Raw genomic sequence first — 27501 nt, forward strand, 5'->3', positions numbered from 1 at the left:
AGTGAAACAACAAAAGTGCTATTACTCCAATGTGGTAGCAATCAGTTTCCCATCAGCATATATATCTGACCTCATACAGATGCAAATATTCTGTTGTTAGAAAAACTGGCTCTGTAAACCTGTGCTTTAAGAAATCTGTTTTACTTATTTTATTTTAATTGAGTCATATTTTTAGTTACTTAACTGAGTAGGACATACAGTAAGAAAGTTGGTATAACTAAATTAATTTTGAAGCCAAAAAATCCACTATGAGAATGTTACAAATATTCTTTCCAAGATCCTCAAAGAACATACATCAGTCAAGTGAAATTATTTCTATTTCTGGAACATACATTGCCATTAAATCTTCTTTATTATTAATTTACAAACTCATTTCTTTCTGATAAATGGAGAACTTCCAGAATAAATGTTCTATATAATCATTAATTACTGACCAGTGAATGGCATATTGACATTTACATAGGCTGAAAAAGCACTCTATGTTTCAGGAAGCCATGGTACTCCCAATGCTGATGCCTGATTTCTTCTGTGGAATAAGAAGACCATGGAAAGGAATTCTTATGGTGGGACCTCCAGGAACAGGAAAGACTATGTTGGCTAAGGCAGTTGCAACTGAGTGTGGTTCAACATTCTTCAATATTTCTTCAGCAACACTTACCTCAAAATACCGTGGAGACTCAGAAAAGCTTGTGCGACTATTATTTGAAATGGTACACTTATACAATAATGGAAAGTCACTTAAGTTTTCACTAACTGCATAAAAATCACTTTTAATCAGTCAAAGTAGAAATCTGGTTTTAGAAGTCAGTACAGCACAATCAACCATTTATAAGTCATGAAAGTAGTTGCACTTTGCCTACAATTCACAGATTTTGAGAAAGCTTTAAATTTAATTTCAGTAAATTCTCTTCTGACAGTCCTTGACAGACTATACATTGATTCAACCTATGTTGTTATGCTGATGAATGCATAAACCACTGCAATGACTATCATTAGATTTAACCAGGATAATGGGAATTTTAAAATTGAGAAAAGAAGCATGTACGGAGTTTTGTATCACCGATGCTATTCACAGCAACCCTAGATGATGTTTTTAGGTACATATGGTGAAAAATATTTGTTAATGGAATGTAACTGAACAATCTTCATTTTGCTGATGACATTGTGTTGTTTGCCTGCAAATGATTTGTAATCAGTACACAGGAAAAAAATTGTACAAATTAACAATGAAGTTATAGAACCAGTTGAAAAGCTGTATTTCAGACATTTGAAGACAATGGCAGTGTATGCAGCAAAAGAAAAAAAAATATAGGAACAAAAGTGGTCTGAGTTGCTTTGGTACACTAAATTTTGAAAGTAAGCATCTGACGTGTATGAAAAGTAAAGCTTGCAGTTTGTGTATTTATCAGTTATGCTTATGTTAGTGAGATAATGCAGAATCTGTACAAAACTTGAGGGTTTTTCAGAGAGCAATAGAAATATGCATACCATAGACCATAATGGTCTAAATAAAGTAACTTTCCTTTTTTCCAGTTCATGGATAATAATTTATTTTTTAGAAGTAAGCAGATTTTTAAAAAGTAGTGCCCTCTTTTGTATATGGGTAAATAATCATTTGCAGTTGTCCTAATTATATAAAGAACAAATCAGTTCTATCACTGTCATAAAAGTAGACTGTCATTAACACTACATATATTTACATTTGACATTATAAAGAAGACTCTGGTCTTCAACACATCTAGTAGGGAAGACAGCACTGTTAGTGTTACAGAGCCTGAGGAGATTATAGAGCATATTTCTACAAACAAACCGTGCAGAACAGTATGTCTTTCTGGAGCTGGTTTGGTATGATTTGCTATTAATCTCAAGAACAGGACAGTTGAGTTAAAAAACTGAAACTGTGCAGATTCTAATAGTACATTTTAATACTCTCTACTCCATTTGCATTCAAGCTGGAACAATCTAGATCACAGTGCTCACAAAACTAAATTATTACTCTGTAGTATAACATTTATTGCAGAGAAATATTCCTGACAGGTTAAAATTATGTGACTTATGTGGAAGGCAGGCAAAGATCTATACTCAGGTCTCAGTCTGACATATAGCTTCAACCCATTGGGAATTTTTATTGTTGCTTAAAGTTTACTTCAGGTTTAATGTTTCATTCTGAGAACAACTTCAAGGCATTTACATTGTACACTATTTTGTTTTTAATATCATTTCATTAATTTCTTCAGAATTGATATGCTTGTTGCTACACTCTGATTTTTTTATGTCATCTGAGCTGATTCTTTCAGTGCATCATCCTTCTCACACTTTATTTTACAGGTTTCAATGCATTTTCCTCCCTTCCCTTCCCTTTTCTAAAATCTTTGGAATTTGTAAAATAAGTTGATACTCTTTGTTCTCAGTTCAACTAATATTAGTGTGAATATACATTTTTTTTCAATCAGTGCAACTGACAACAGTCTATGACAATGGAAATTCTAAACTGAAATGGAAAATTGACACTTATGAGGTTCCAGCAGAAAAACACAAGTACAGCAGATGATAAAGATAGTAGACTTTGGAATCAGATGTTCCTTTATTGACTAAAATAGAAGAAAGGGCTGAAAGAAAAGGGTCAATTTAAGAGATTTGCAGGAGACCCAACCAGGTTCCCAAGTCCAAAAAGTCATATTGTGACAGGATAAGAAATAAATAAATAATGAAACCAATGGATAAGATTTAAAAACTAGAAGACGAAAGTGATGGAGAGGGTAGCCAACAACTCAGAAAAAAGGGGAGCATAGTGTGAAACTAGAAATATAGATAATCAAGTATGGCAAATCCAGATTGAATATTAAGAAACTAAAGAGGGTATTCATTGTACACCTAGACTCTGATACCCATAGTTAGGAAAATGCTCAGTGCTACTGTCCTGTCAGACTGGATATAAATATCAAAAATATTAATTATTTAAAAATAGTTGAGAGTAACTTTGACACAAGCATCTCCACGTCATAATGCTCCATTAAAGTGTCTCTGAAAAGCAGTGTTTCAGGAGATCCACTGCATATGCTGTGGCCTGTACTTTATAACAAATAATTCAGTTCATATGATCACATAAAGCTAATTTGTTTCCTACATGTTTCAATATTGGTAGAACTAGTTTGTCTAAAATATATGCCAATCAACTCATTTCTTATAATATACTGTATATTTCTAGGCTAACCGCTCATACTGCTACATTACAAATACGCAATGTACGTTTCAAAATATAATGACATGTAGAAAAAAGGCGATATGATTGGAATAGTGATTGAATACTTATATTAATTTTTCAAAGTGGTTTTGTTTTCTGGGTCTCGCTCATACCAGTTTTTCAACTTGCACATTTTAATTTGTTGCAATGAATAAGATATTTCCTTAATAATATACGTTATATTTCAGGCTCACTTTTATGCCCCAAGCACTATTTTTATAGATGAAATAGATTCACTGTGTTCACAACGTGGTACAGATTCAGAACATGAAGCTTCCCGAAGATTTAAGGCAGAACTGTTGATTCAAATGGATGGTCTTAATTCTAACAGGTATGAACACCATATTTACTTCAAACGGTAAAGAAACATCCATTAATTAAGTTATATGGACAAGTGTTGCCTGTGTGAATGAAGATATAAGTTGGTTGACACTGCAATCAGTGTTTGAGTAGAGTCTGAGAAAATAAAAAGGTTAGGGTACAGGCACATTGGAAGATTAATAATACAGAGATTGTGAAACATATGTAGTCCATAAGCCATTGTTGTGAAATTTTGCACATAAAATACAATAAACAGTTTTGAAAGATGCACACTCACACACTCACACACACACACACACACACACACACACACACACACACACAGAGAGAGAGAGAGAGAGAGAGAGAGAGAGAGAGAATGTAACTGTTTATTATTGTGTCATTCCTCAGCATACTGTTTTGGCACTAAATAGATTCCTGTCCTCATCTGAGACTTTTTTTAACTGATAAACTCTCAGGTGACACGATTCAGGGTGCCGATTTCTTGATACTCTCAAGAATCTGTTGAGTGTTGATGTATTTTTAGTAAATACAAGGGATATTAAATATAGCCTATATTTTCCCAGGTAGTGTATTGGATTTTTGGGTGTCCCAGCTGTTATGCACTCTTGGTCACTACAACTGCTACTCTATAAATTAAAGAATGTCTGACCAGATTTTTTCCTTGAAACAAAAAGTGCTTCATTCTGTCACAGAAAAGGGAAACTACTCCACTGGTGTTTAAAACTCAAAATAAGAACAAGTTTGAAAACACTCTGAAAAATAACAAACTGTGCACTGCACATGTCCACTATTTTTTGGTTAGTTAGCTGAGTTTGCTAGTGAGTGTAACCCCAGAAAACAAATTCTTTCAGGAAATGAGCAGATTTTATCCCAGGTTTTCCTTTTGTCATAATAGAAATGTCTTCCTTGGGTGTTAATTGATTCAGTTCTTAATGGGCACTTGTAATACTTGTAGCATAACAAATCCAAAAATTAAACACAAATCAGCAAGCTTCATTTAAAGTTATAAGTTTACTCTTTTGTGAAACATTCCATGAGTCACAATATGCTCAACTGTGAATGTTGTTCTCAGGCCTGTGATGAGTTACTTACTGTTTGTAAACAGCTGGAAACAGATCTGACAACTGTTAGATGAGATGACTGGAGCTGCACCAAACAGGTGTACTTAGAGGGCTACAGAGAAACATGTACCAAAGATACCAATGGTACCTTGAATACAATCCTCCCCTGTTTCCTCTACAGCAAGTACAGGATCTATCACTACTCGCCATTGTGGATGGTGTGGTAGGTCTCAGGGCCCTGTACAGAGGAGACAGGAACCAGAGAGAACTCAAGGTTTTACAGCCACCCACCCCACCCTCAACCAATGAATTCAAGGTGCTGTCTTTCACTGAAACTGAAACTGAGCCAGTAAGACTCACTTCACTTATTTGGGAATCTGCTGTGTCCCATGTCAAGGGGAGAAAATTTAAAAGAGTATGGGGTCTATTAAGCACTGACACTTATAACATACAGGAATACTTGTACCCTTAGAAAAATTGCAGCAAGGGATGGGAAGGATCACCACACACGTATGCCCATTCAACATTCTGAGGAGGCTGTTCCAGCACTCATTGAGGGAACAGACAACTGTGTATTGTGGAGCATATTTGAACAAACAGTGCTTGTCAGGTAAGCTTCAAAATCATACTTGAATCCTTCCATGCCTGGAAGGAAATGCTGAAAAGAATAGTCATTTTCACAGACATACATTCTGCAGCATTTCCCCTGGTTCTCAGTTGAGAAGGCGGCTTGAACCACTTTGACTTTGGAGGTTCTGTGACAAGTTAGGCTACTACTTCTTAGAATTGCACCCTAGAGTAGAGAAATCTAGGGTCTGTCTAGATGTGTCAGGTGTGCACTACACATCAGAAGCTGTTACCAAGACAGTTGATGGTTTGTGGGGTGCACAAAAGATATTTTTTTATATTACATGACTCTTCGTGCAGTCTGGGTAATGACACCTGTAAAAGCATCAGTGTAAGGTCAAAATTAATGCACTCCCCTTGCCCCCTTCCTCCTATCCCCTCAAAAAAGTATAGAAGTCCTAGTTATCAGTATCAATTGCTGAAGCACTTTCAACAAAGCACCAGGGTTAATAGCACTCCTAAAAATCAGAAATGCTGAACTCCAGGAGTACTATCCCAATTTAATGCTTGCACCACTGCCAAGATTGGTGATATAGATATTAGGGTCACTACTATTAAGAAGAAATTTAAACTGCTAAGACTGAATGAAGTTCCATGACCTGATAGAATTCCTATTAGATTCTATACAGAATTTGTGGCTGAGTTAGTGCCCCTCATAAAAATATTATATACCATAGATCCCTCAAACAAACAAAAACTGTGTCCAGTAGTTGGCAGAAAGCACAGCTCTCACCCTTCTACAAGGAGGATAGCAAAAGTTATCTACAAAACTACTGTCCAATATCATTGACATGCATCATTATAGAAACTTAGAACATATTCTGAGTTCAGACATAACTAGGACTTCAAACAAAATCACCTCTTGTAAGGCAACCAGCATGGATTAAAAAGCATTGTTCATGCAAACCCAACTCACACTTTTCTCACATGAAATCTGGAAAGTTATGGAGCAAAGCAGTCAGGCAGATACATTATTTCTTGAATTTTGAAAAGCATTTGACTCAGTACCTCACCTAAACTTGTTATCAAAAGTATGATTCTGTGGGATATCAATTGAAATTTATGACTTACTGAGGATTTCATGGTGGAGAGGATGAAGCATGTTATCTTGGCTAGAGGGCCATCAACAAATGTAAAAGTATCTTCAGGCAACCCATAGGTAGGTTTCTTGGGATGCTTGCTGTTCATGTTGCATATTAATGACCTATCAGACAATACTCATAATAACCTCAAACACTAACCGTTGTGGCTGAGCAGTTCTAGGCACTTCAGTCTAGAACCACGCAGCTGCTTCAGTCACAGGTTCGAATCCTGCCTTGGGCATGGATGTGTGTGATGTCCTTAGGTTAGTTAGGTTTAAGTTCAAATGGTTCAAATGGCTCTGAGCACTATGGGACTTACATCTGAGGTCATCAGTCCCCTAGAATTTACAACTACTTAAATCTAATTAACCTAAGGACATCACACAGCAGTCGCACGGTTCTGGACTGAAGCGCCTAGAACCACTCAGCCACCGTGGCCAGCTAGGTTTAAGTAGTTCTAACTCTAGAGGACTGATGACCTTAGATGTTAAGTCCCATAGTGCTCAGAGCCATTTTTTTAACCTCAAACTTTTCACAGATGATGCATTTATGTGTAATGAAGAACTGCCTGAAAAAATTGCACAGTTATTGAGATAAATCTTAATAAGATTTAAAAGTGGTGTAAGGATTCACATCTTGCTTTGAATTTTCAGAAATATAAAACTGTGCATTTCTCAAAATGAAAAAAGTCGTATCCGTCAACTTCAATAACAATCAGTCACAACTCGAATCAGTCAACTTGTACAAATACAAGGTTGTAACAATTTGTAGTTATATTACATGGAGAAATTGCCTAAGCATAGTTGTAGATAAAGTAAGTGGCAGACTTTGTCTCATTGGTAGTATACTAAGAATACATAATCTGTTTACAAAGGAGGTTGCTTACAAAACACTCAAGCTATGCAGTAGTTCTATAATGCTCTTCCATGGGTCTAATAAATCTGTGACCATTTGTGCTGTCCTTGGTGTAAGGACAGTATGAATGGTTGCAGATTTGTCAGATCCACAGAAGAATTGTTAATGGTACAATGTTAATGATATCTTAAAGAAGCAACACTGTTTATCTTTGATTTGTGTTATTTACCATTTTTAAATGCTTTGGCATTTGCTGTTTATTCTGTGTTTGTATTGTTGTCTCCCATTAGTTGTAAGCTGTTACACATTGCAATAAACTCTGCACAAACGAGCTTATTTTCGTGATTCATTTACTGTTCCTGATCACAGATTATGGTTCTAGGTGCATAAGTCTGTTTTTAAGTGTATTGGCAGAGAGTTGTTTCCTGGTGTCATGCGTAACAGCAAAAATTTTGATGTCACCGGCATAGTGTTGGCGTGGCCCAATGGAACAATCTACACATCAGTTTCATTTAATATTGTCTGCAGGGGTCAATTAGGTGGTGTAGAAATTCCAAATGGATGTGATATTAAGAGGAAAAGACCTTTTAAATACTGCCAATAGCATTGTTACTAAGTCACCACAGGAGAGAGAAGCAGAAGTAAAAACATGGCGGAAAAAGGACACAAAAACACAGGAGTTTATTGTGGCCTGGATGGAGGTAGCACCACTCACTCATCAGCTGGCATGAGGACAAAACTGAGACTGTGTATGAAAAAGAGTCCACAGTATTTACCTACTTCAGCAAAAGAGTTTCTTGCTCCAGTTTGATGATGATGCAGTGGTTACCATTGTGTTGAAAATACAAAAAAATCAACACAATATTGAAGCAAGTGGGAGAACCACTTTCAGATAAAATGATCATAACAAAAGTGGTAATGTCATTGCCAGGGTGATATAAACATTTCTGTTCATCATGGGAGTCCATATCCTTTGAGAAGGAAATGTTTAATGAGTTAATTTCAGGATTGCTCATTGAGGAAGAGAGAAATAATCAGTGCAATCAGCCGGAGTTAGCTTTAGTCAGTCTAAGCAGGCAACAAAAAATTACCTGTTATGCTTGTGGTAAGGCGAGCTACTATGAAAGTAAAGCAAATAGAGAACTAAGAAGTTGCAATTATTGTAAGAAAAGACATCATTTGAAGTCAGATTGCAGGCTGTTGAAATCAAAGGAAGGCAAAAAGGCTCAGAATGTAAATGCCTTTATGTGTATGAATCAAGGAGTTGACCTAGAAAATTATTGGATGAGGTGCTAGCGAGCATATGTGCAACAAACTGAGAACTGTTTACAAAACTGGACAGTGTGCAAAGCTCAATGAAAGTTACTGTGGGTGACAGTAAACTTCTTGATGTGATTGAGCATGATACTGTGGAACTGTATGCATGGATCAGAGTTAAATTTATCAAAACAGTACTTAGTGGAGTGCTTTTTGTTCCTGAACTGAAATTCAATCTGTTTTCTGTAAGAACTGTGTTACACAAAGGTATGTGTTTAGTTTCAAACAAGGAACAATGTGCATTCTTGAAGAGTAAAGGCGAAGTTTGTACATTATTCAAACATGTCAACAAAATGTATCATACACTGTTTTCACTAAACGGAACACAGTCACAACTGTCAATGGTTTCTTTTATGCATGTGGATGAAACACACTCTGTGGTTGACAGTAATAACATGTCAATTTGTCTATATATATTGAAAACGTGAGTGTCTGGCACAAATAATTGTAACATCAGAGCATTACACAAGTGAAAGAGTTTTTATCATATAAAGGAGTGAGATTCATTGAAAACATTTGTAAAGAATGTTTAGCATGTAAACAACATCACTTGCTTTCCCTGTCAGTTCCTCTGGAGCTAATGCCTCACTTGAACTGATTCGTGCAGATGTCTGTGGACCCATGGAGATGCATTAGCTTGGAGGAGCTGGTTCAAATGGCTTTGAGTGCTATACAATTTAACATCTGAGATCATCAGTCCCCTAGAACTCAGAACTACTTAAACCTAACTAACCTAAAGACATCACACACATCGATGCCCAAGGCAGGATTCAAACCTGCAACTGTAGCAGTCACGTGGTTCTGGACTGATGCACCTAGAACCGCTCGGCCACTGCGGCCGGCTTCTTGGAGGAGCAAGATATTTTTTGCATTTGAAGGATGACAACTGTGGTTAACACAAAGTATTCTTTATGAAACAGGAGAATGAAGTTAAATGTTTGATTAGAAATTTTATGCAAACACTGAGAGAGAAAATGGTCGGAAGATTAAAGTTCTAAGGGGTCATAATGGACTGGAGTTTATGCATACTGACTTAGGTACATTTTTGAGTGAAAATGGCATAACCCATCAAAGATGTGTTGTGTACACTCCACAGCAAAATGAAAGAGCTGAAAGGGAACTGCACACCTTGGTTAAAGCTGCTCATTCAATGATTTCAGGAATTCCCAAACATTTCTGGGCTGAAGCAGTTAACATGGTAGCTTATTTATTAAATCAAACTGGTCCAAGCCCCATAGAAAGTAAAACTCCTTTTGAAGCTTTTTATGGCAGAGAATTGCCCTTAGCAGATTTGAAAATATTTGGAACTCATATGTCTGTCCCCATACCCAAGGAAAAGTGACTGAAACTAGGCCCAAAAAACAAGATAGATTTATTTTTGGGTTATGATAATGATGTGAAGGGCTACAGAATATTTATAACCGAGCAAGGTGGCACAGTGGTTAGCACACTGGACTCGCCTTCAGGAGGACGACAGTTCAATCCCGTCTCCAGCCATCCTGATTTAGGTTTTCCATGATTTCCCTAAATCATTTCAGGCAAATGCCAGGATGGTTCCTTTGAAATGGCACGGCCAATTTCCTTCCCAGTCCTTCCCTAACCCGAGCTTGCGCTCCGTCTCTAATGACCTCGTTGTCGACGGGACGTTAAACACTAACCACTACCACCACCAGAATATTTATACCTCCCACAAAGAGAATTGAGATACAGCAAGACATTATTTTTTGCCACCAGCAGTATCCAAAAGGGAGAAGAAAGCTGATGTTCATGTGAAATAGTCAGATACTATTCATTGTGATAAAAAGAACATAGATGAAGTTTCAAATTTAGAGGAATGGAAAGAGGAAATGAGGACTGATGTTGTGGAAGAAAATAAAAGACAGCCTAGAGCAGAACAAGAAATCAGTGAAGACAGTGAAAACAGAAATTTTTTTAGAGGATGCAGAGGACAAGAACACATACAATCTTAGATCCAGGAGGAAAATTCAACACCCAAATCAATTGGAGGATTATGTGTCAGGCCCGTTGACAGCAGTGATTGACAAAGACTCCAGCACCTATGCTGAAGCAATGTCTTGTAGTGAAGCTAAAAATTGGAAAATGCTAAAGCAAGAGAGCTGCAAGCCCTAGAAGAAAACATCACATGAGATTATGTATGTAAGCCAAATGATTGTGATGTTATTGACAGAAAGTTGGTTTTTAGGCAAAAAAAAAAAAAAAGGGATGAAAAGGGTAATGTTGATTCTCAAAAAGCTTGTCTTGTAGCAAAGGTTTCCAACAAAGCTTGTCTTGTGACTCTTCAAGCTTTCCTGGCGGATGTGTTGTAAATAGTCTTAGTCTTATTTAGAGGTATCCAGTGCAGTAGCAAAACTGGTTTCATTGAAATTTTTTCTGGTTAATTTTAATGAGAATAACTTCTCCATCTATCAACTGGATGTCTGTGGTGCATTTCTCTATGGAGAGATAGTTGGAGACTACTGGTTATTGCAGTAAAATTAATGGCAAAGTTTGTAAACATACAAAGGCTCTGTGTGGTTTAAAGAACCTACAAATAACTGTGCCTGATGTTACATTTTATTCTGTCATGCTGAAAAAGTACTTTAAGCAAATAATTATTCTTAATTTTACTTTATTTTCAACATGATTATTTTAAATCATTTTGTGGTACTTAAAATCACAAAATACCTGTAATTATTCTGTACACTTACAATTAGAAAATAGCTTTAAACTGACAAGTCACCTATGGCCCAATCATCTGATTGTATATGACATGTTATGAGACAATAAAGTTTCTATTCTATTCTACCAAGCAAGTAAAAGTTTCAAAAAAAAAAGGCTCTGAGCACTATGGGACTTAATATCTATGGTCATCAGCTCCCTAGAACTTAGTACTACTTAAACCTAACTAACTGAAGGACATCACACAACACCCAGTCATCACGAGGCAGAGAAAATCCCTGACCCCGCCGGGAATCAAACCCAGGCACGGGAAGCGAGAACGCAACCGCACGACCACGAGCTGCGGACTAAAAGTTTCAATTCTGCCATAAAAACAGGTAGCCTATTTATGAGGATTATGATAGTCAAATTGAAAGAATGCATTACAAATTTAGAAAAAAATGTGGGCTTTATAAGACATAAGATTTCGCATGTAATAAATGAAAATTCTGAGCTGCAGAATGTCTCCCCAACTTGGCGTTAAGCACCAACAATCCGTCGAATTGCTCGACAAACAAAAGTAAACTATGAGCAAATACATGTTGCACGTGCAAAAAAAAATCAACATATTTAGTGACAGGACGTGTCTAGCTTCCACTATAATATCAAAAATTACGGAAAAGAGACATGTAGAATCGGAGAAATTCGAGAGTACAGAAGCGAACAAAATGCGATGTTAAGTCGAAGAGTTTCAGGTCTTTGCTACTGTGGAAATCGTTCCTTTAAAGGAATTGTGTGCATCAAATATAAAACTGCTTCATTTCTCTTGTGCAAATGTGAATTCTAAATGGAAGATATGGTTGTGCATGGAAGAATTGAATTGAATTGAATTGAATTTTATTTGATCCTGTAAGATTACATTGTGTACAGTAAATGTACGTGTAATATAGGACATGTTGAAGTATTAACATTCTTTATCACTTATTTTTCTACACCTTTAGCTTACATTTTTACATCACTGATAATGAGTAACAATATATACTACAAATTTAATGGCATAAGTATTCTGCAACACTGTAAAACTCTTTTTCAATGAGATAGTCTTTAAGTTTCTTTGGAAAGTCATTGTGAAGTACACTATCTTGCAGGGTTTTGGGCAGACTTCTCAGTAGTCTGATACCAGAGTACTGGGGTCCTTTTTCTAGCATTGCCAGTCGGTGGGGTATGCTCCGTACTTCATTCTTCTTTCTTGTATTGTGGGTGTGTACACTAGCATTTGTAATCCAGTCCTCACTACCTTTTGTGATGTACATTATTGTTTTGTATATATACAACGATGAAAAAGTTAAGATACCTAAATTCTTGAAACAGTTTCTGCATGTTTCAGAGGTCTTTCTTCTCAAAATGGTCCTAACTGCTTTTTTTTGTAATGTGAACACTCGTTTTGTCTCTTGTTTGTTTGAGTTTCCCCACACAGTCACTCCATACTGTAAGTATGGTTTGAAAAGTCCATGATACACTGTACACAGAAGGTTCTTGTCTAAATACTGTGATAGCTGCATCATTAAGAATATGACAGAGCTCAGTTTCTTACAGACATTATTAATAAGTTTTTTTCCATTTCAGTTCATTATCCACAAGAATACCTAAGAATCTAGCAGATTCTACTTCTTCCAGCCTTGTTCCATCAACCTCTAAATCCATGTCTACAGCCTTTTCCTTGTTTTTAAACACTGCATACATAGTCTTTTTTAGATTTATAACCAGTTCATTTTCCAACAGCCATTGAGCTGTGACATTTGCAGATATGTATGCTCTTCTCTCAAGCTGTTCCATATTTTGGTCACTATTTAGTATTGTCATGTCATCAGCATACAATATTTTCTTTTATTCCTCCTCAACACCTATATCATTAACAAACACATTAAATAACAATGGCCCCATTACCAAACCCTGCGTCACTCCATATTTGATGAATTTGGTTTCTGATTGGTACGAGTTTCCTAATGATACATACTGCTTGCGGTTGCACAAATATGATTTTATCCATTCACCCGGTTGCCCCCGAATGCCATAGTTGCTTAATTTTTGTATCAGCATTTCATGGTCAATGGTGTCAAATGCCTTTGAAAGATCCAGAAACATTGCAGAGACAACCTTTTTCTCATCTAATGACTGTAAAATGTATTCTGTTAGACTGACAATTGCTGATTCTGTAGATTTACCCTTTCTGAAACCATGTTGTGAGGTCATGAGAATGTTACGTTTGCCCAAATAGTTAACTAATCTGGTATACATAAGCATTTCTAGGATTTTTGAGAAACCTGATATCAGTGAAACTGGTCTGTAGTTGTTGGGATCATTCTTACACCCTTTCTTGTACACTTGAGCTAGGACTAAATTTTAATAACAGAGATGGTACTTACGTTTTTTATCAGTATGGTCATTGATGAAGTTAAAGATTTAAGAAGTAAATTCGACGAACTCCATTGACAGAAGCTACAAAATGATGGTGAAATATGCAGAGACAAAAAAATTGACGTTAAATTATGCAAAATCCAGTTCCCTGCAAAGAAAACCTTTACGAGAACTGAACAATATATTACAACTAAAAAAACATTTAAAGCTGTGAAAAGAATTGCGAATGATTCTTCCTTAACTATTACAATAAGCGACAGGTTTCTAGCGCTTCAAAAAGGATAAAATCATTAACAACAAAGTACCTGTACTGAAAATACGGTATTAATTTTACAACTGAAGCAAACAAAATAAATAACAAGAAATATTCACACAACAGAAACAGCAATGGCATAAGCAGCAGTCACAGTTGGAGTCAGTACACTCATCCTGTTATGTGGGTGTAATAATGTGTTGTGATAATGTATCTGGCCAGAAAATGTATAGGCTTAGGTAAAATGCTATCAGTTTACAAAGGTGACCGCTTCCAAAACACTTGTGTGTTCCACAGCAGAATATTGTTGAAGTGTGTGGAAACCATACTAAACAGGACTTATAGGGGATATTGAACTTATACAAATGGTCACATGTTTGTTTGACTTGAAGGAGACCATCGAAAATGCTGAAAAACTTGAACTGGCAGATGCTTTAAAATAGACACCAAGTATCCTGTGAAAGCCTATTTACAAAGTTTCAAGAACTATTAATGTATATGGAATCTAGGAATGTATTACAGATGCCCAAAAAATTCACTCATATACCAACTACAAATACAAAATTAGTTTAATTGGAATGTACACAAAGTCATTCTTCCCACACTGCATATGCAAATTAACTGGGAAGAAACTGTAGTGTGTGATACTGTGAGAAGTACCCTCTGTCATGCATGTCACAGTAGTTGGCAGAGTGTGTGTGTAGACATATATTTTTTGGACAATTCCATTTATACCATAGAAGAGTTGAATAGACAATATTTATCAGAATTTTGAGACACATCTGGTTACTGTGGTTATGCAAGCCTATCCAGTTATGTCTCCAAGAGTGACCCAAAGCCTCAGTATGATTGATATTCCCCTTGTATTTCTTCTGAACATTACAACAAGAGATTCTTCCAAGGCATACGTGGTAGCAGCATCACAGGGGTAATGGACATTGTGCCCTATACCACCAACCCAAGAACGTTAACATCCATTGAAACATTGAAAACTATGAAACAGATTCATTAATCAAGTTACTACTGTATTATTATTTATGGGTCTAATTTAAATACAGGTTCAAGTACTAGTCTGTTACAATTTTTCTGTTGTCACAATAGAAAAATGATTTTGCAGGAACTGAGTTAATTAACTAATTTCATTTTTTAATTTCAATGTTTCTATGGAAATAGATGATGTATTAATGAATATAGGTTAAAACCAATAAGTAAACAATGTGCATCTTTTGTGAAATAAAAGATAATTGTAGGACAATGACTGAAAAAATTAGTTATTTTTCTGTCTTTTATTATACCAGACAATAATCACTGATTGTGTTTATACAATTATTGATTTCAAGTGTGATCTACAGCCATCTCTAAGTCAGTATTGGAGCACAAGAAGCTTTGATACACAGTGATGCAAATGTAGCATACTTTGCTACACGTAATTCTCTTTGGCCATGTGATCAAACTAACAAGAAGAATTGTCACTACAAAATGTGCACTGTAACCTTTTACACTGTGCTAGGAGTAATGGAGAGGATTATACTTACTCCCCTGCTTCCTGCATCCCCCATGTAAAATGCCAATTTACATTGCACATACATTAAATAAAGCCTCCAAGCACACAAAAACTTCACTTTTACCTTGCATATAATTCTCCCAATGATAACAAATATAAATCTTCTGATCAGGGTACAGCTGAAGATCAAATATGAATACATAACAATCTTTAAATCAGGTCTTAAAGGGCATTATAGCTATAGTGTAGTAAATATCATACCTGTCCATTTGTCTTTTCATGTGTGTGCACATGCATCAAGTCTATGAGCATTTCTTAGGTGTGTGTGTGTGTGTGTGTGTGTGTGTGTGTAATTCCTCCATCATACAAAAATAACAAAAGTGCTCTCAAAAATTTTTCAGTTCAGATAACAAGGTGATAATGGTACTAGCAGCAACCAACCATCCATGGAACATTGATGAGGCATTTCGCCGAAGATTTGAGAAAAGGATATATGTTCCTCTTCCAAACGGTAAATCTGCATTCATAATTCATCATAATAATGATATTCATACAGCTGTGTATTTTATTCACAGGGATGTACTTAAACACAAATCATTGAGCTATGACACACAGTATTGTTACACATACTCTAGCATCACTTGATGGAAAAATATTAACTTTCTCCTTATTATATTCCTAATGGAAAAATATTAACTTTCTCCTTATTATATTCCTAAAATCAATACACATATACACTCAGATCTACATATAATGTACAACTGTGCATGTACATGCAATATCAATAACTGAAAATCCAGGAATAGAGATAGTATGTATTTAGGATAGAACACTGCCCGCCAAATAGAAGCAATTCTGAACAGTAGGTAGTTGCTTATAAAAGACGAAAATGCTTTATTTTTGTAGAATGTCCTTTATTAGGACTAACAAATGCACATGCTCAACTCAGCACAGGCTCTTGTATTGCAATGCTGTTTATCTAAATGAGGTCAGCAATGATGTCAAATGGGATAAGTGGTGGGGGAACAGAGATATATGTAGAGTGAGGAGATGGATGAATGGTACAGTAGGTGCGGTGGGGGGGTTATGAAGGATAGTGCTGGGATGGAACATGTAACTGTTTTGCAAGGTCAAGTTATGGATAGGTGTGGCAGGATTAAAACAGAGAGGAAAATGGGAGAGTACTAGGGTAACAATACAAACTAGGAGATACATATAGGAGATATGGAAAGGTTCAAAGTTATGAGTAAGGATGGAGTAGTAGATAGAGGAAACAGGAAAACTAAGAGCATGTTATGGGAACAATGGGTGAAATTAGTTGATAACATGAAGGGAGAAGAGAAGGAGGACAAGTGTGGCACAAGAGTTAGCAAATATTGAAATCTTAACTGGAATGAACGATATGTAGAAGGGAGATTTCCCACCCACAACATTCAGAAAAACTTAAGGCTGTTGGCAAGAATCCAAGTAGCATGGCTTGTAAAACAAATGTTGAGGACAACCACTTGCATAGCATGCTAACTTTCAGTCACGGTTTGTCAATTTCTGTTCATGTGAGTGGATAGTTTAGTGCTCATATCTACATAGAATGCTGCATAGTACTTTCAACATAGTTATATGCTGTGACTGCTTCCATGTGTGGCTCTAGTTGTGATGAGTGATGCCAGTGATAGAATTGGTCTAGGAATGGTTGGCAGATGTATAGGACAGGTCTTGCATCTGGGTCTTATACAGGTATGTCACCCAGGGGTCAAGGGATTGAAAACAAGATGGCTATAAGGACACACAAATATTGTGCATAATTTTGGTGGACAACTGAATAGGGGTAGGAGTTCTGTTTAAGTCAAGGTTGGAAGGGTTGATATACTCTGTTGATGCTTCAGTATGATCCTCAGTACCCTAGGAAAAGAATTGCTTGTCACTGAAAATTTTGTATCCACTGGTTGCCAGTCTGTATGGGGGAGGGAGGTGAGACCTTTTTTATGTAAGACGGGTAGCAGCTGCAGAGTGGATGTACTTCTGGTGAGTGATGGGTTTAATTTAAATAGTCTGAAAGTGGCTATCAGTGAAGTGAAGGTGGCTCTAGGGGCCAAGGAGGACAATCTAAAACAGGTGGTAGATCGGTGTTAAGAGTTTGAATGAATGACAGTGGGATGTCTTCAGTTGGTCTCTAAATCATAAATATGTCATCAGTAAATCAGAACTAACTAAGGGTTTCAGGACTGTGAGTGATTAGAAAGGCTTCCTCATGAAGGCTCTTGAACAGGTTGACACAGAACATGTAGATGTAATATGATTTTCTGAACGTCCTTTGACCATTGATACAGGGATGCTGAATATGGGCAGAAATAATTGCAGGTCAAGCATGGAGAAAGGAGGAGATGCCAGTTACATTAAGAAGGCATGAATCTATAAAAACACTGATACCCATATACTTTACAGTGATCAGTGTTTTGAAACTTATGCTGCAAAAGTAGATTTTCTTGGAAAGTTAATAATAATAATAACTTACAGGACTCCATCTGTTAATTTTGAATTATTTATGAAATATTGATGCATTATTAAACTTCTTGACTTCCAAGCAAAATAAGGTAATATTATGTGGAAATATAATTTTTCAGAGAACACTTGTTCTAGAGCTTTACTTAAGTTCCTTGTCATTTTATGTGATCCAGCTCCTTTATGCAATTTGCAACAAGAGTTATGGGAATGAGCACTACTGCTACTGACCACATTTTTATAGATGCATTGAGATTACAAAGTGCTATTGAAATTCCCATAGTTAATGGCCTCTCAGAATATTATAGTCAACTGCTGATGTTTAATATCAGAGTGCACCACATAAATAAAAATAATTGGAAAATACAAGGGTGATAAATGGACAAGAAATTGTCAGATACAAACTGGAAAGATATGTACAATACTCCCGGTGTCAATGAAAAACATAATTTATTCTCTAACATTGTAATAGGCTACTATTAGAAACTTAGAAACTGCTTTCCTAAGAAATTAAAATATGGAATCAGATTAAATGCATCTGAACCTTGGGTTACATATGTAATCAAAATGTCATGCAGAACTACGGGAAAACTCTACTAGTCATCAAGGGACATGGATGATGATAGGATTAAAGCCCATTTCAAACTGTGCTGTAAAGTCCAAGTAAAGTCATCTGAGTGCCAAATGGTATGTATTATCAATAAAAAATAAGCTCCTTAAAGAACAAGATAAGAACTTTTTGGAACCTACCAAAAAAATGAGACAGGAGGAAAGAATCTAGAAAACAGAGAAATTTCTTTAAAAAATGAGGAATTCTGCATAAATTTATTTGGCCAATAACAGATAGATTAGGTTTGAATATTTCCATAGAATACTTTCCAAAACAAGTTACATAAAATTCAGTATCCTCCTACATTTCCAAAATAAGTTTCCAAATTTTATTAATTCTCTTACAAATAAATGGTCAAGTGGTTTTGAAGAAATCAAAAGTAAAATAATGAAATGTTGTTCAGCTGAGCTTACAGTTAGTAATATATTGGCTTATTTATGCAACAAATCTTTTCCTAGAGAGACAAGCATTCTGTTTTCCGCAACTTCACAAAAAAGGAGGCAAGACACTATTACAAATTACCAATCTGTCTTATTATTGCCAGTATTTTAAAAAAAAATTTAGAAGATCATATAAGTTGTAAGCACTTTTGTTTGTTTATTAATTTGTCCATTTTCAAGCATCTGCATGCAAAGGTTGCCTAGACATTTGTAAGTACAATCTATTTTATTTAGTTGAGTTGTATGTATTTCTATTTTTAATGTTTGACAAGAATTATCTTGGTGTACAGGTTGCCTTAGGCTATTCCTTCTATAATTTACTGTATATGCAAGAGGTAACTGCATATGAAGAGAAATAAACTGTTAATATATTTAACTGTGTGGAATAACGCCTATAAGGTATTTTAGTCATGGAAATTCCAGATGTGCACCTGTTGGTCTTGTTCAAACAGATGCTCCCCCCCTCCCCCACCTTTCTCTCTCTCTCTCTCAATTTTTCTCTCTTCTTTTTTTTTTCTTCCTCAGGGAGAATCACACTAAAATCAATACCTTATTTTAAATGAAAGTGGAAGATATCATAATAGGAACTAAGCAATAGTTGTTTAAAAACATATGTGAATTGTTTCCCCAACAAATAAATAACAAGTGACAGAATTATAGATATACAGTCTGTGTGACTATTTGAAGTAAATTTAGTCTCGAAATGAATGCCAAGGAGTTCAGCAGATGTGCACTCATTTCAGCATAGGATTAACTGAAAATAATGTTCAGTCTTTTCCTTGGTATACAATATACTAGAATCAGTAAAATAGAAGCTACTACCATTGGGAAATTTTGTGACTTAGCTAAGGGAACCATAGTATTCCCAAGGAAATGCTTAAATATTATGAAGTAGTAGACACAGCAGGTTCCTGGTTTTTATCTTATGTGAATGACAGAAAGCAATGTGTATCTGTTGCCTGTCAGTCACTTAACAATAGGCATTCAGAGTTAGAACCAATCAGACATGGTGTAATGTAAGGTTCAAGTTTGGGTCCTCTGTTGTTTCTGATCTACCGGTACATAAATAATCCTTCATTTGCAGTTTCAAAAAGTACAAATTTTATTATTTTCTGTAGATGATATAAGTGTAGAAATAAGAGGTAATATCAATTTCCTAAGTGAAAAGGCAGCTGTTGAAAGATTAGAAAACATCAGCAGTTGTTTTAACACAAATGCAATGCAATGTAATGGAATTTGTGCTATGTTGAGTACATTCAGTTCAGTACATCTCGTATAACTCTACAAGCTACAGAAATAGTCTACTGAAACAATGAAGTACAAGAAATAGAAAGTGTTCACTGTTTTGGATCACAACTTTAATTGGAGAACTGTGGCCTGGAATTATTTTAGTGCATTAGTTCGGCTATGTTTCCATTCCTACTGCCATACGTAATTCAAAAATGAAGAAAATAGTTGTTTCTGCACATTTTCATTCAATAATGAGTTATGGGATCATTTTATGCGGATGCTCTACTTATATGAGCAATATTATTTTCAGATGATGGTAGTGTGTTATAAGAATTATGTATGGTGTTATCAGTGCTCCTTCGATAAGGCTGCTTTTGTTTTTATATACATCATTTCCTTCACTGATTATGACACAGTTTACATCACTTTTTACTGCAGTTTCACGGTTTTTCAGCACTTCTTGTAATCGAGTTCCAGGCTTTCAAATTCTATTCACTTTATATTCTGACTTAATATCAGGTAGAACTGTGGCTAGTCCCCTACCATGACTCATTGATAATATGTATGTTTCTTCTTTCTTATTCACTGTCTGGTTTTCTGCACTGCATTTAATTTCATCATTTGTTGCACTAATACAATTTTTACTTCTAATAGTACTGTACATGGTGGTAATGAGTTTCCATTGGCAGTTTTTTGGTCAATAGATTTTTCTGAGCAGTTTCCTCTGACACTGAATTTTTTTTCGACTTTTTTGGGCCGCCTGCACTTCGAACCCTGTACTTGCTCATTAGTGGAACACGAAAAACGTTCGTTCTTAACACAGGATGAGAGAATTTCTTACGCCTAATATATATAGTACACATTCTTGTTTGCAGCTTTGTATCTCTGTGGGAGTGTCCACAACTGCATAAAGTTTTTCAACATACTGTCTGGCTTTACTCAACTTGTTTTGCAGCCCTTCCCCCACAACTACTTCAAGTCTGGTGTGTTACTTTACTGTATCTTATTTAGACCTATTCAGTTGTTTGTATATCCTTTAGGGCCTATTGCTTGTTAAATCTGGACCAGTAAAAATACAATACAATACAGCACAATGAAACTGGTGGTATGCTAAGTGAACAGATGTGCTAAATAAAACATACCAGTAGTTTGTAATGTGTTGTAAGAAAGACATGAACGCTTTGTCCCTTAGAAAGCAGTTTCTATTAGAAGTATATATAATTCCTAGCAGTTGTGTTCATAATGACAACAGATGGGGCCCTGTCCCATTGTTTGTTTTTCTGTCTAAAAAATTTTTTTTTTGGCCAAATTACATACAGTTTGCCACCTATAACCCACTTTGTAACCTTTCCCAGAACGTTTGGATACTCACTACTACCTCCCAATACATGTTTTCTACATGATAGTCATAGTGGACAAATTGGTGCACAGTGAAACTAAGAAACACACTATAATTACAACACAAGAACATAAGCTGACCAGCATTGTGCTCTGCTGAAACTAAGTGTTGTCCAGTGCATACAACAATATCATGTGACCATTCATGAAATGTTATGTCATAACAATGCGTTATTCGTAAATGATTGTTGTCAATATAGGACTATTACACTGAGGTGACAAAAGTCAGTGGATAGCAATACACATGTCCAGATGGTAGTAGTATTGCATACACAAAGTATGAAACGGCAGTGCATTGGCAAAGCTGTCATTTGTACTACGCTAATTGATGTGAAAATGTTTCTGATGTGATTATGATCACACAACAGAAATTAACAGTCTTTTAATGTGGAATGGTGGTTGGAGCTAGAAGCATTGGACATTCCATTTTGTAAATCGTTATATAATCCAACATTCCGAGATCCACAGTGTCACGAGTGTGCTGACAATACCAAATTTCAGGCAACCCCTCTCACTGTGGACAACGCAGTGGCCAAGGCTTCCACTTAATGACTGAGGGCAGTGACGTTTGCGTAGGGTTGTCAGTGCTAACAGATGAGCAACACTATGTGAAATAACCACAGGAATCAATGTATGATGTATAAATAACATATTCATTGGGACAGTGTGGTGAAATGTGGCATTAGTGGGCTATGGCAGCCAATTAGACCCTAGAAGTCTGGAAGAGCGTGGCCTGGTCAGATGAGTCCACATTTCAGACAGGAAGACCATGGCCTAGTCCGATGAGTCCCGATTTCAGCCGGCAAGAGCTGATAGTAGCGTTTGAATGTGGTGCACACCCCACGAAGCCACGGATCCAAGTTGTCAACAAGGTGCTGTGCAAGTTGGTGGTGGTCCCATAATGGTGTGGGCGGTGCTTACGTGGAACGGACTGGGTTCTCTGGTCCAACTAAACCAATCATCGACTGAAAATGGCTAAGTGTGGCTAGTTCGAGACCATTTGCAGCCATTCATGGACTTTACATTCCCAAACATTGATGGAATTTTTGTGGGTGACAATGCACCATGTTACTGGGCCACATTTTTTTGCGATTGGTTTGAAGAACATTCTGGACAATTCAGGTGAATGATTTGACCTCCCAGATGACATGAATCCCATTGAATTTTTATAGGATACAGTCAAGAGATCAGTTCATGCACAAAATCCTGCATTGGCAACACTTTCGCAAATATGGACAGCTGTAGTGGCAGCATGGCTCAGTATTTCTGCAGGGGACTTCCAATGACTTTTTGAGGCTATCCCATGTCAAGTTGCTGCACTACACCAGGCAAAAGGAAGTCTGGTATAATATTAGGTAGTATCTCATGACTTTTGTCACCTCAGTATATGTTGTTGAAGAGCAACATGGCTGCTGTATCTCATGGTGTTTTTATGTAATATATTTTCAAGATTCTCTCTGGGCAGGCAATTAAAAAATTAAGCGCTAAAACATGTGCATAGAGGTATTACAAGAAACATTATCAGACTCAAATTTAATACATGCTGCCTCTCGTATGGTGTAATGCCATTCTGTGCAAAACTTAAACTACATAGTGTTTCAACTGTTGCTCCTGAGATCAAACATTGTTTTCAAATAGCTTTGTCCTTTGAGGACAAATGCGTAAGAAGTGATTAAAACATTATTTGTAGTCAAAACAGAAGAATAGTATTATATAAGCTCTGTCACGGCAACATCTTACATGAGTCAGTGTTATGAGAGTTTTATCCCCTGGTAAAGAAAATTTTCTACCGTTATTACTCAGACCCTGTCCTGCCAAATTTGTAAATTTAGTGAGAGAAGAAAGACTCAGAACACACCTGTCTGCTTCCTTAATCCCAATTTTCTCATTGTTACGACATTCACATGAAATATGAGCACCAACTAAGAGAGACTGGGAAGCAGATGGAGATGATCCAAGTCATTTGTCTTTTACGTTATTCACAGTTTGGATAGGATAGTGAGACACAAAAGACAGGTGTGGCTAGACATGTGGTGGTTTGACAGGTGACACAGCTCGATGCATCAGGAGTGCCAACACAGATGCGCGTAGTCCGTAAGGAGTTAGCATGTGGAGCTGTCTGTCTGAGCAGCAGACCATACATCAACCCCTGCTACTGGAACAGTATATGAGTGCCATGAAATGACCCAGCTGTCATAAGGGCACCAAGTAACCTGAGGGGTTATTGTCGACATCTGCACTATATTCTGCTAGCACCCTCATCATGTTTGGTGGAGGGTACTTCGTGTACCAGTGACACTTCCCTCTTTTTCTCTTGCAGTCACAAATGGTTCGTAGGAAGAACATTTTCTGGTTAGCCTCCATGTTGGCTCCAATCTTTCTGATTTTATCTTCATGGTCTTTTCATGAGCTAAACGTAGGAGGAAGCACTATATTGGTTGACTCTTCAAGGAACATGCACTTTTGGAATTTTAACAGTAACCTACACTGTGATCCAAAATTACTCTCTCGCAGTCCCTGTGACTGTTGGCTGAGCATCTCTGACACTTTCATGCTTACTAAATGAACGTGTAACTAAATTATCTGCTTTTCTTTTGATCTTTTCTGTTTCCTCTATTAGTCCTGTTTGTCACACATCTCAGACTAATGACAATGCGTGTTCTTTGCAGTGGTTTGCAAGGTACAGATATAGATGTTTAGATTAATTCAGGTGTTGGTCAAACGAGTGTTTTGTAAGTCAACTTCTTTATCGATGGACTACATTTCCTACGAATTCCTCTAATGGGTCTGTCTGGCATCTGCCGTACCCAAGAGTAGCTGTATGCAGCAGTTCTACTTCAGATTGCTCCCTACGCATATCGCTTTCCAATGATTGTTCTGCATTTGTGTAATCATACAATAATGAGTCTTTCTATGTATTCGCAATATGTTACATTTGTTTATGTTCACGGCCTAGCGCCGATCCTCTGCAGTTCCTCCTGCAATTTTGCTACAGTTTTCTAGCTTTACGACTTCTCTGTCTATAACAGCATCATCAACGATCAAGCTAACAGAACTTCCGACGTTATCTACTAGGTCGTTTATATATACTGTTTGAAGTATTTGTCCTATAAGACTTCCTTGCGGTGCGTCCAAAGTTACTTTTATGTCTGTAGATTTCTCGTCAGTGAGAATGACATGATGTGTTCTATTTCCTAGAAACTTGTCACTACAGTCACGCAATTGCTGTGATATTCCGTATGATCATATTTTGTTCACTAAGCGGCATTACGGAATTCTGTCAAACGCCTTCAGGAAGTCAAGGAACACGGCATCACTTGTGCGCCTCCATCTACTACTTTCTGGGTCTCGTGGACGAACAGAGCGAGCTGGGTTTCACATGATAGCTGTTTTCGTAAACCGTTCTCATTCCTGCAGAGTACACTTGGCCACTGTTTCTATGTTTCGATACAGTGTATCGATACGTGGAACTGTTTCAGTGTTTCGGAACGGCTGTGGTTCACTGTTTCGAAACAGTGGTGTTTCATTCCGCTCCTGTCTCGGAAAACCGCACCAGATTCGATCTCGAGCCAGACGCAGAAACTGTATCGTTGTTTCAAAATAAGGCTGTTTCAATCCACCTGTGCTTGGAACGGACTAATTGTATCGAAACAGTGATGTTTCATTCCGCTCAGTGTCGGACGAGATTCGGGCTCGGCACAGGTACTGAAACACAACATACCACTTCGTGAAACACTTTCAAGAGTGTCGAAATCTTTTTGACAAGCAATAGCATGAAGCTTAACATATCTGAAAATAAAGCTTCGTTTCTAGCTGACTGTCCTATTCCGAAAATGGCGTAACATCTGCTTTATAAACACTAACCAAACCATAAAACAATGCATACTATTCACATTGAAAATAATAAATATGTGAAAATCATTCAGTTAAATTACACTTTTTTTATAACATACGCTTCTCTGTTCATGTACAGTAATCATATTAAGAAACGCAAGTAAGCCTACAACATTTTGAATAAAAAAAAGGGTAGAGTGACAGTTATTAGACATATATACACTCCTGGAAATTGAAATAAGAACACCGTGAATTCATTGTCCCAGGAAGGGGAAACTTTATTGACACATTCCTGGGGTCAGATACATCACATGATCACACTGACAGAACCACAGGCACATAGACACAGGCAACAGAGCATGCACAATGTCGGCACTAGTACAGTGTATATCCACCTTTCGCAGCAATGCAGGCTGCTATTCTCCCATGGAGACGATCGTAGAGATGCTGGATGTAGTCCTGTGGAACGGCTTGCCATGCCATTTCCACCTGGCGCCTCAGTTGGACCAGCGTTCGTGCTGGACGTGCAGACCGCGTGAGACGAAGCTTCATCCAGTCCCAAACATGCTCAGTGGGGGACAGATCCGGAGATCTTGCTGGCCAGGGTAGTTGACTTACACCTTCTAGAGCACGTTGGGTGGCACGGGATACATGCGGACGTGCATTGTCCTGTTGGAACAGCAAGTTCCCTTGCCGGTCTAGGAATGGTAGAACGATGGGTTCGATGACGGTTTGGATGTACCGTGCACTATTCAGTGTCCCCTCGACGATCACCAGTGGTGTACGGCCAGTGTAGGAGATCGCTCCCCACACCATGATGCCGGGTGTTGGCCCTGTGTGCCTCGGTCGTATGCAGTCCTGATTGTGGAGCTCACCTGCACGGCGCCAAACACGCATACGACCATCATTGGCACCAAGGCAGAAGCGACTCTCATCGCTGAAGACGACACGTCTCCATTCGTCCCTCCATTCACGCCTGTCGCGACACCACTGGAGGCGGGCTGCAGGATGTTGGGGCGTGAGCGGAAGACGGCCTAACGGTGTGCGGGACCGTAGCCCAGCTTCATGGAGACGGTTGCGAATGGTCCTCGCCGATACCCCAGGAGCAACAGTGTCCCTAATTTGCTGGGAAGTGGCGGTGCGGTCCCCTACGGCACTGCGTAGGATCCTACGGTCTTGGCGTGCATCCGTGCGTCGCTGCGGTCCGGTCCCAGGTCGACGGGCACGTGCACCTTCCGCCGACCACTAGCGACAACATCGATGTACTGTGGAGACCTCACGCTCCACGTGTTGAGCAATTCGGCGGTACGTCCACCCGGCCTCCCGCATGCCCACTATACGCCATCGCTCAAAGTCCGTCAACTGCACATACGGTTCACGTCCACGCTGTCGCGGCATGCTACCAGTGTTAAAGACTGCGATGGAGCTCCGTATGCCACGGCAAACTGGCTGACACTGACGGCGGCGGTGCACAAATGCTGCGCAACTAGCGCCATTCGACGGCCAACACCGCGGTTCCTGGTGTGTACGCTGTGCCGTGCGTGTGATCATTGCTTGTACAGCCCTCTCGCAGTGTCCGGAGCAAGTATGGTGGGTCTGACACACCGGTGTCAATGTGTTCTTTTTTCTATTTCCAGGAGTGTACAAATTTGATGTAGGTATAATTGCAAGCAATCTGTCTGACATATCACTGATAGTGTAATGATGAACGGGAAGGGCTGGGAAGTATGGTGAATTTATAGTAACGGTTCGAAACACCTTGAAAGACAAAACTTTTTCTGTTATATTTTGTTATTTATTCGAATTATTTGACATTATTTGTAAGTCTACAGTCACTGTGCCTATTATCCACAATGATTCCCTTTGTGTGCATGGAAATTAGCAGGATGGGTATATTACCCATACTAACGGAATGTGGGAATCCCAGTACCATATCCGCTGTTTCTGCAGTTTCCTCCCACCTCCAATTCTGTTCGTTGGTCTTCTGTCTTCGGCTATGGCTGTCCTCAGCGAATTGAAAAGTATGAAAGTCACACGACACGAAAGCAGCGCATTTGCTGCATGAAATACGAAACTGCCAAGACGCCTAAGTGATAGTTTCATACTTTCCGCGATATGATTAGCGCTCTCGCAGATCATTTGTGTTT

At 37.8% G+C, this 27501-nt stretch overlaps 1 protein-coding gene across 1 annotated transcript in view; it reads left to right on the top strand.

Annotated features, from left to right (window-relative positions):
- LOC126184961 (katanin p60 ATPase-containing subunit A-like 1) overlaps positions 1-27501 on the top strand; it is a 193369-nt gene that overhangs the window by 139696 nt on the left and 26172 nt on the right. Inside the window, exons 5-7 of the mRNA XM_049927655.1 lie at positions 489-710; positions 3433-3575; positions 15745-15854. Coding sequence (XP_049783612.1) covers positions 489-710; positions 3433-3575; positions 15745-15854 — 475 coding nt within the window. The remainder of the gene's footprint in view (positions 1-488; positions 711-3432; positions 3576-15744; positions 15855-27501) is intronic.

Source organism: Schistocerca cancellata, chromosome 4 (assembly GCF_023864275.1).
Source record: "Schistocerca cancellata isolate TAMUIC-IGC-003103 chromosome 4, iqSchCanc2.1, whole genome shotgun sequence".
Classification (NCBI taxonomy): Eukaryota; Metazoa; Arthropoda; class Insecta; order Orthoptera; family Acrididae; genus Schistocerca; species Schistocerca cancellata.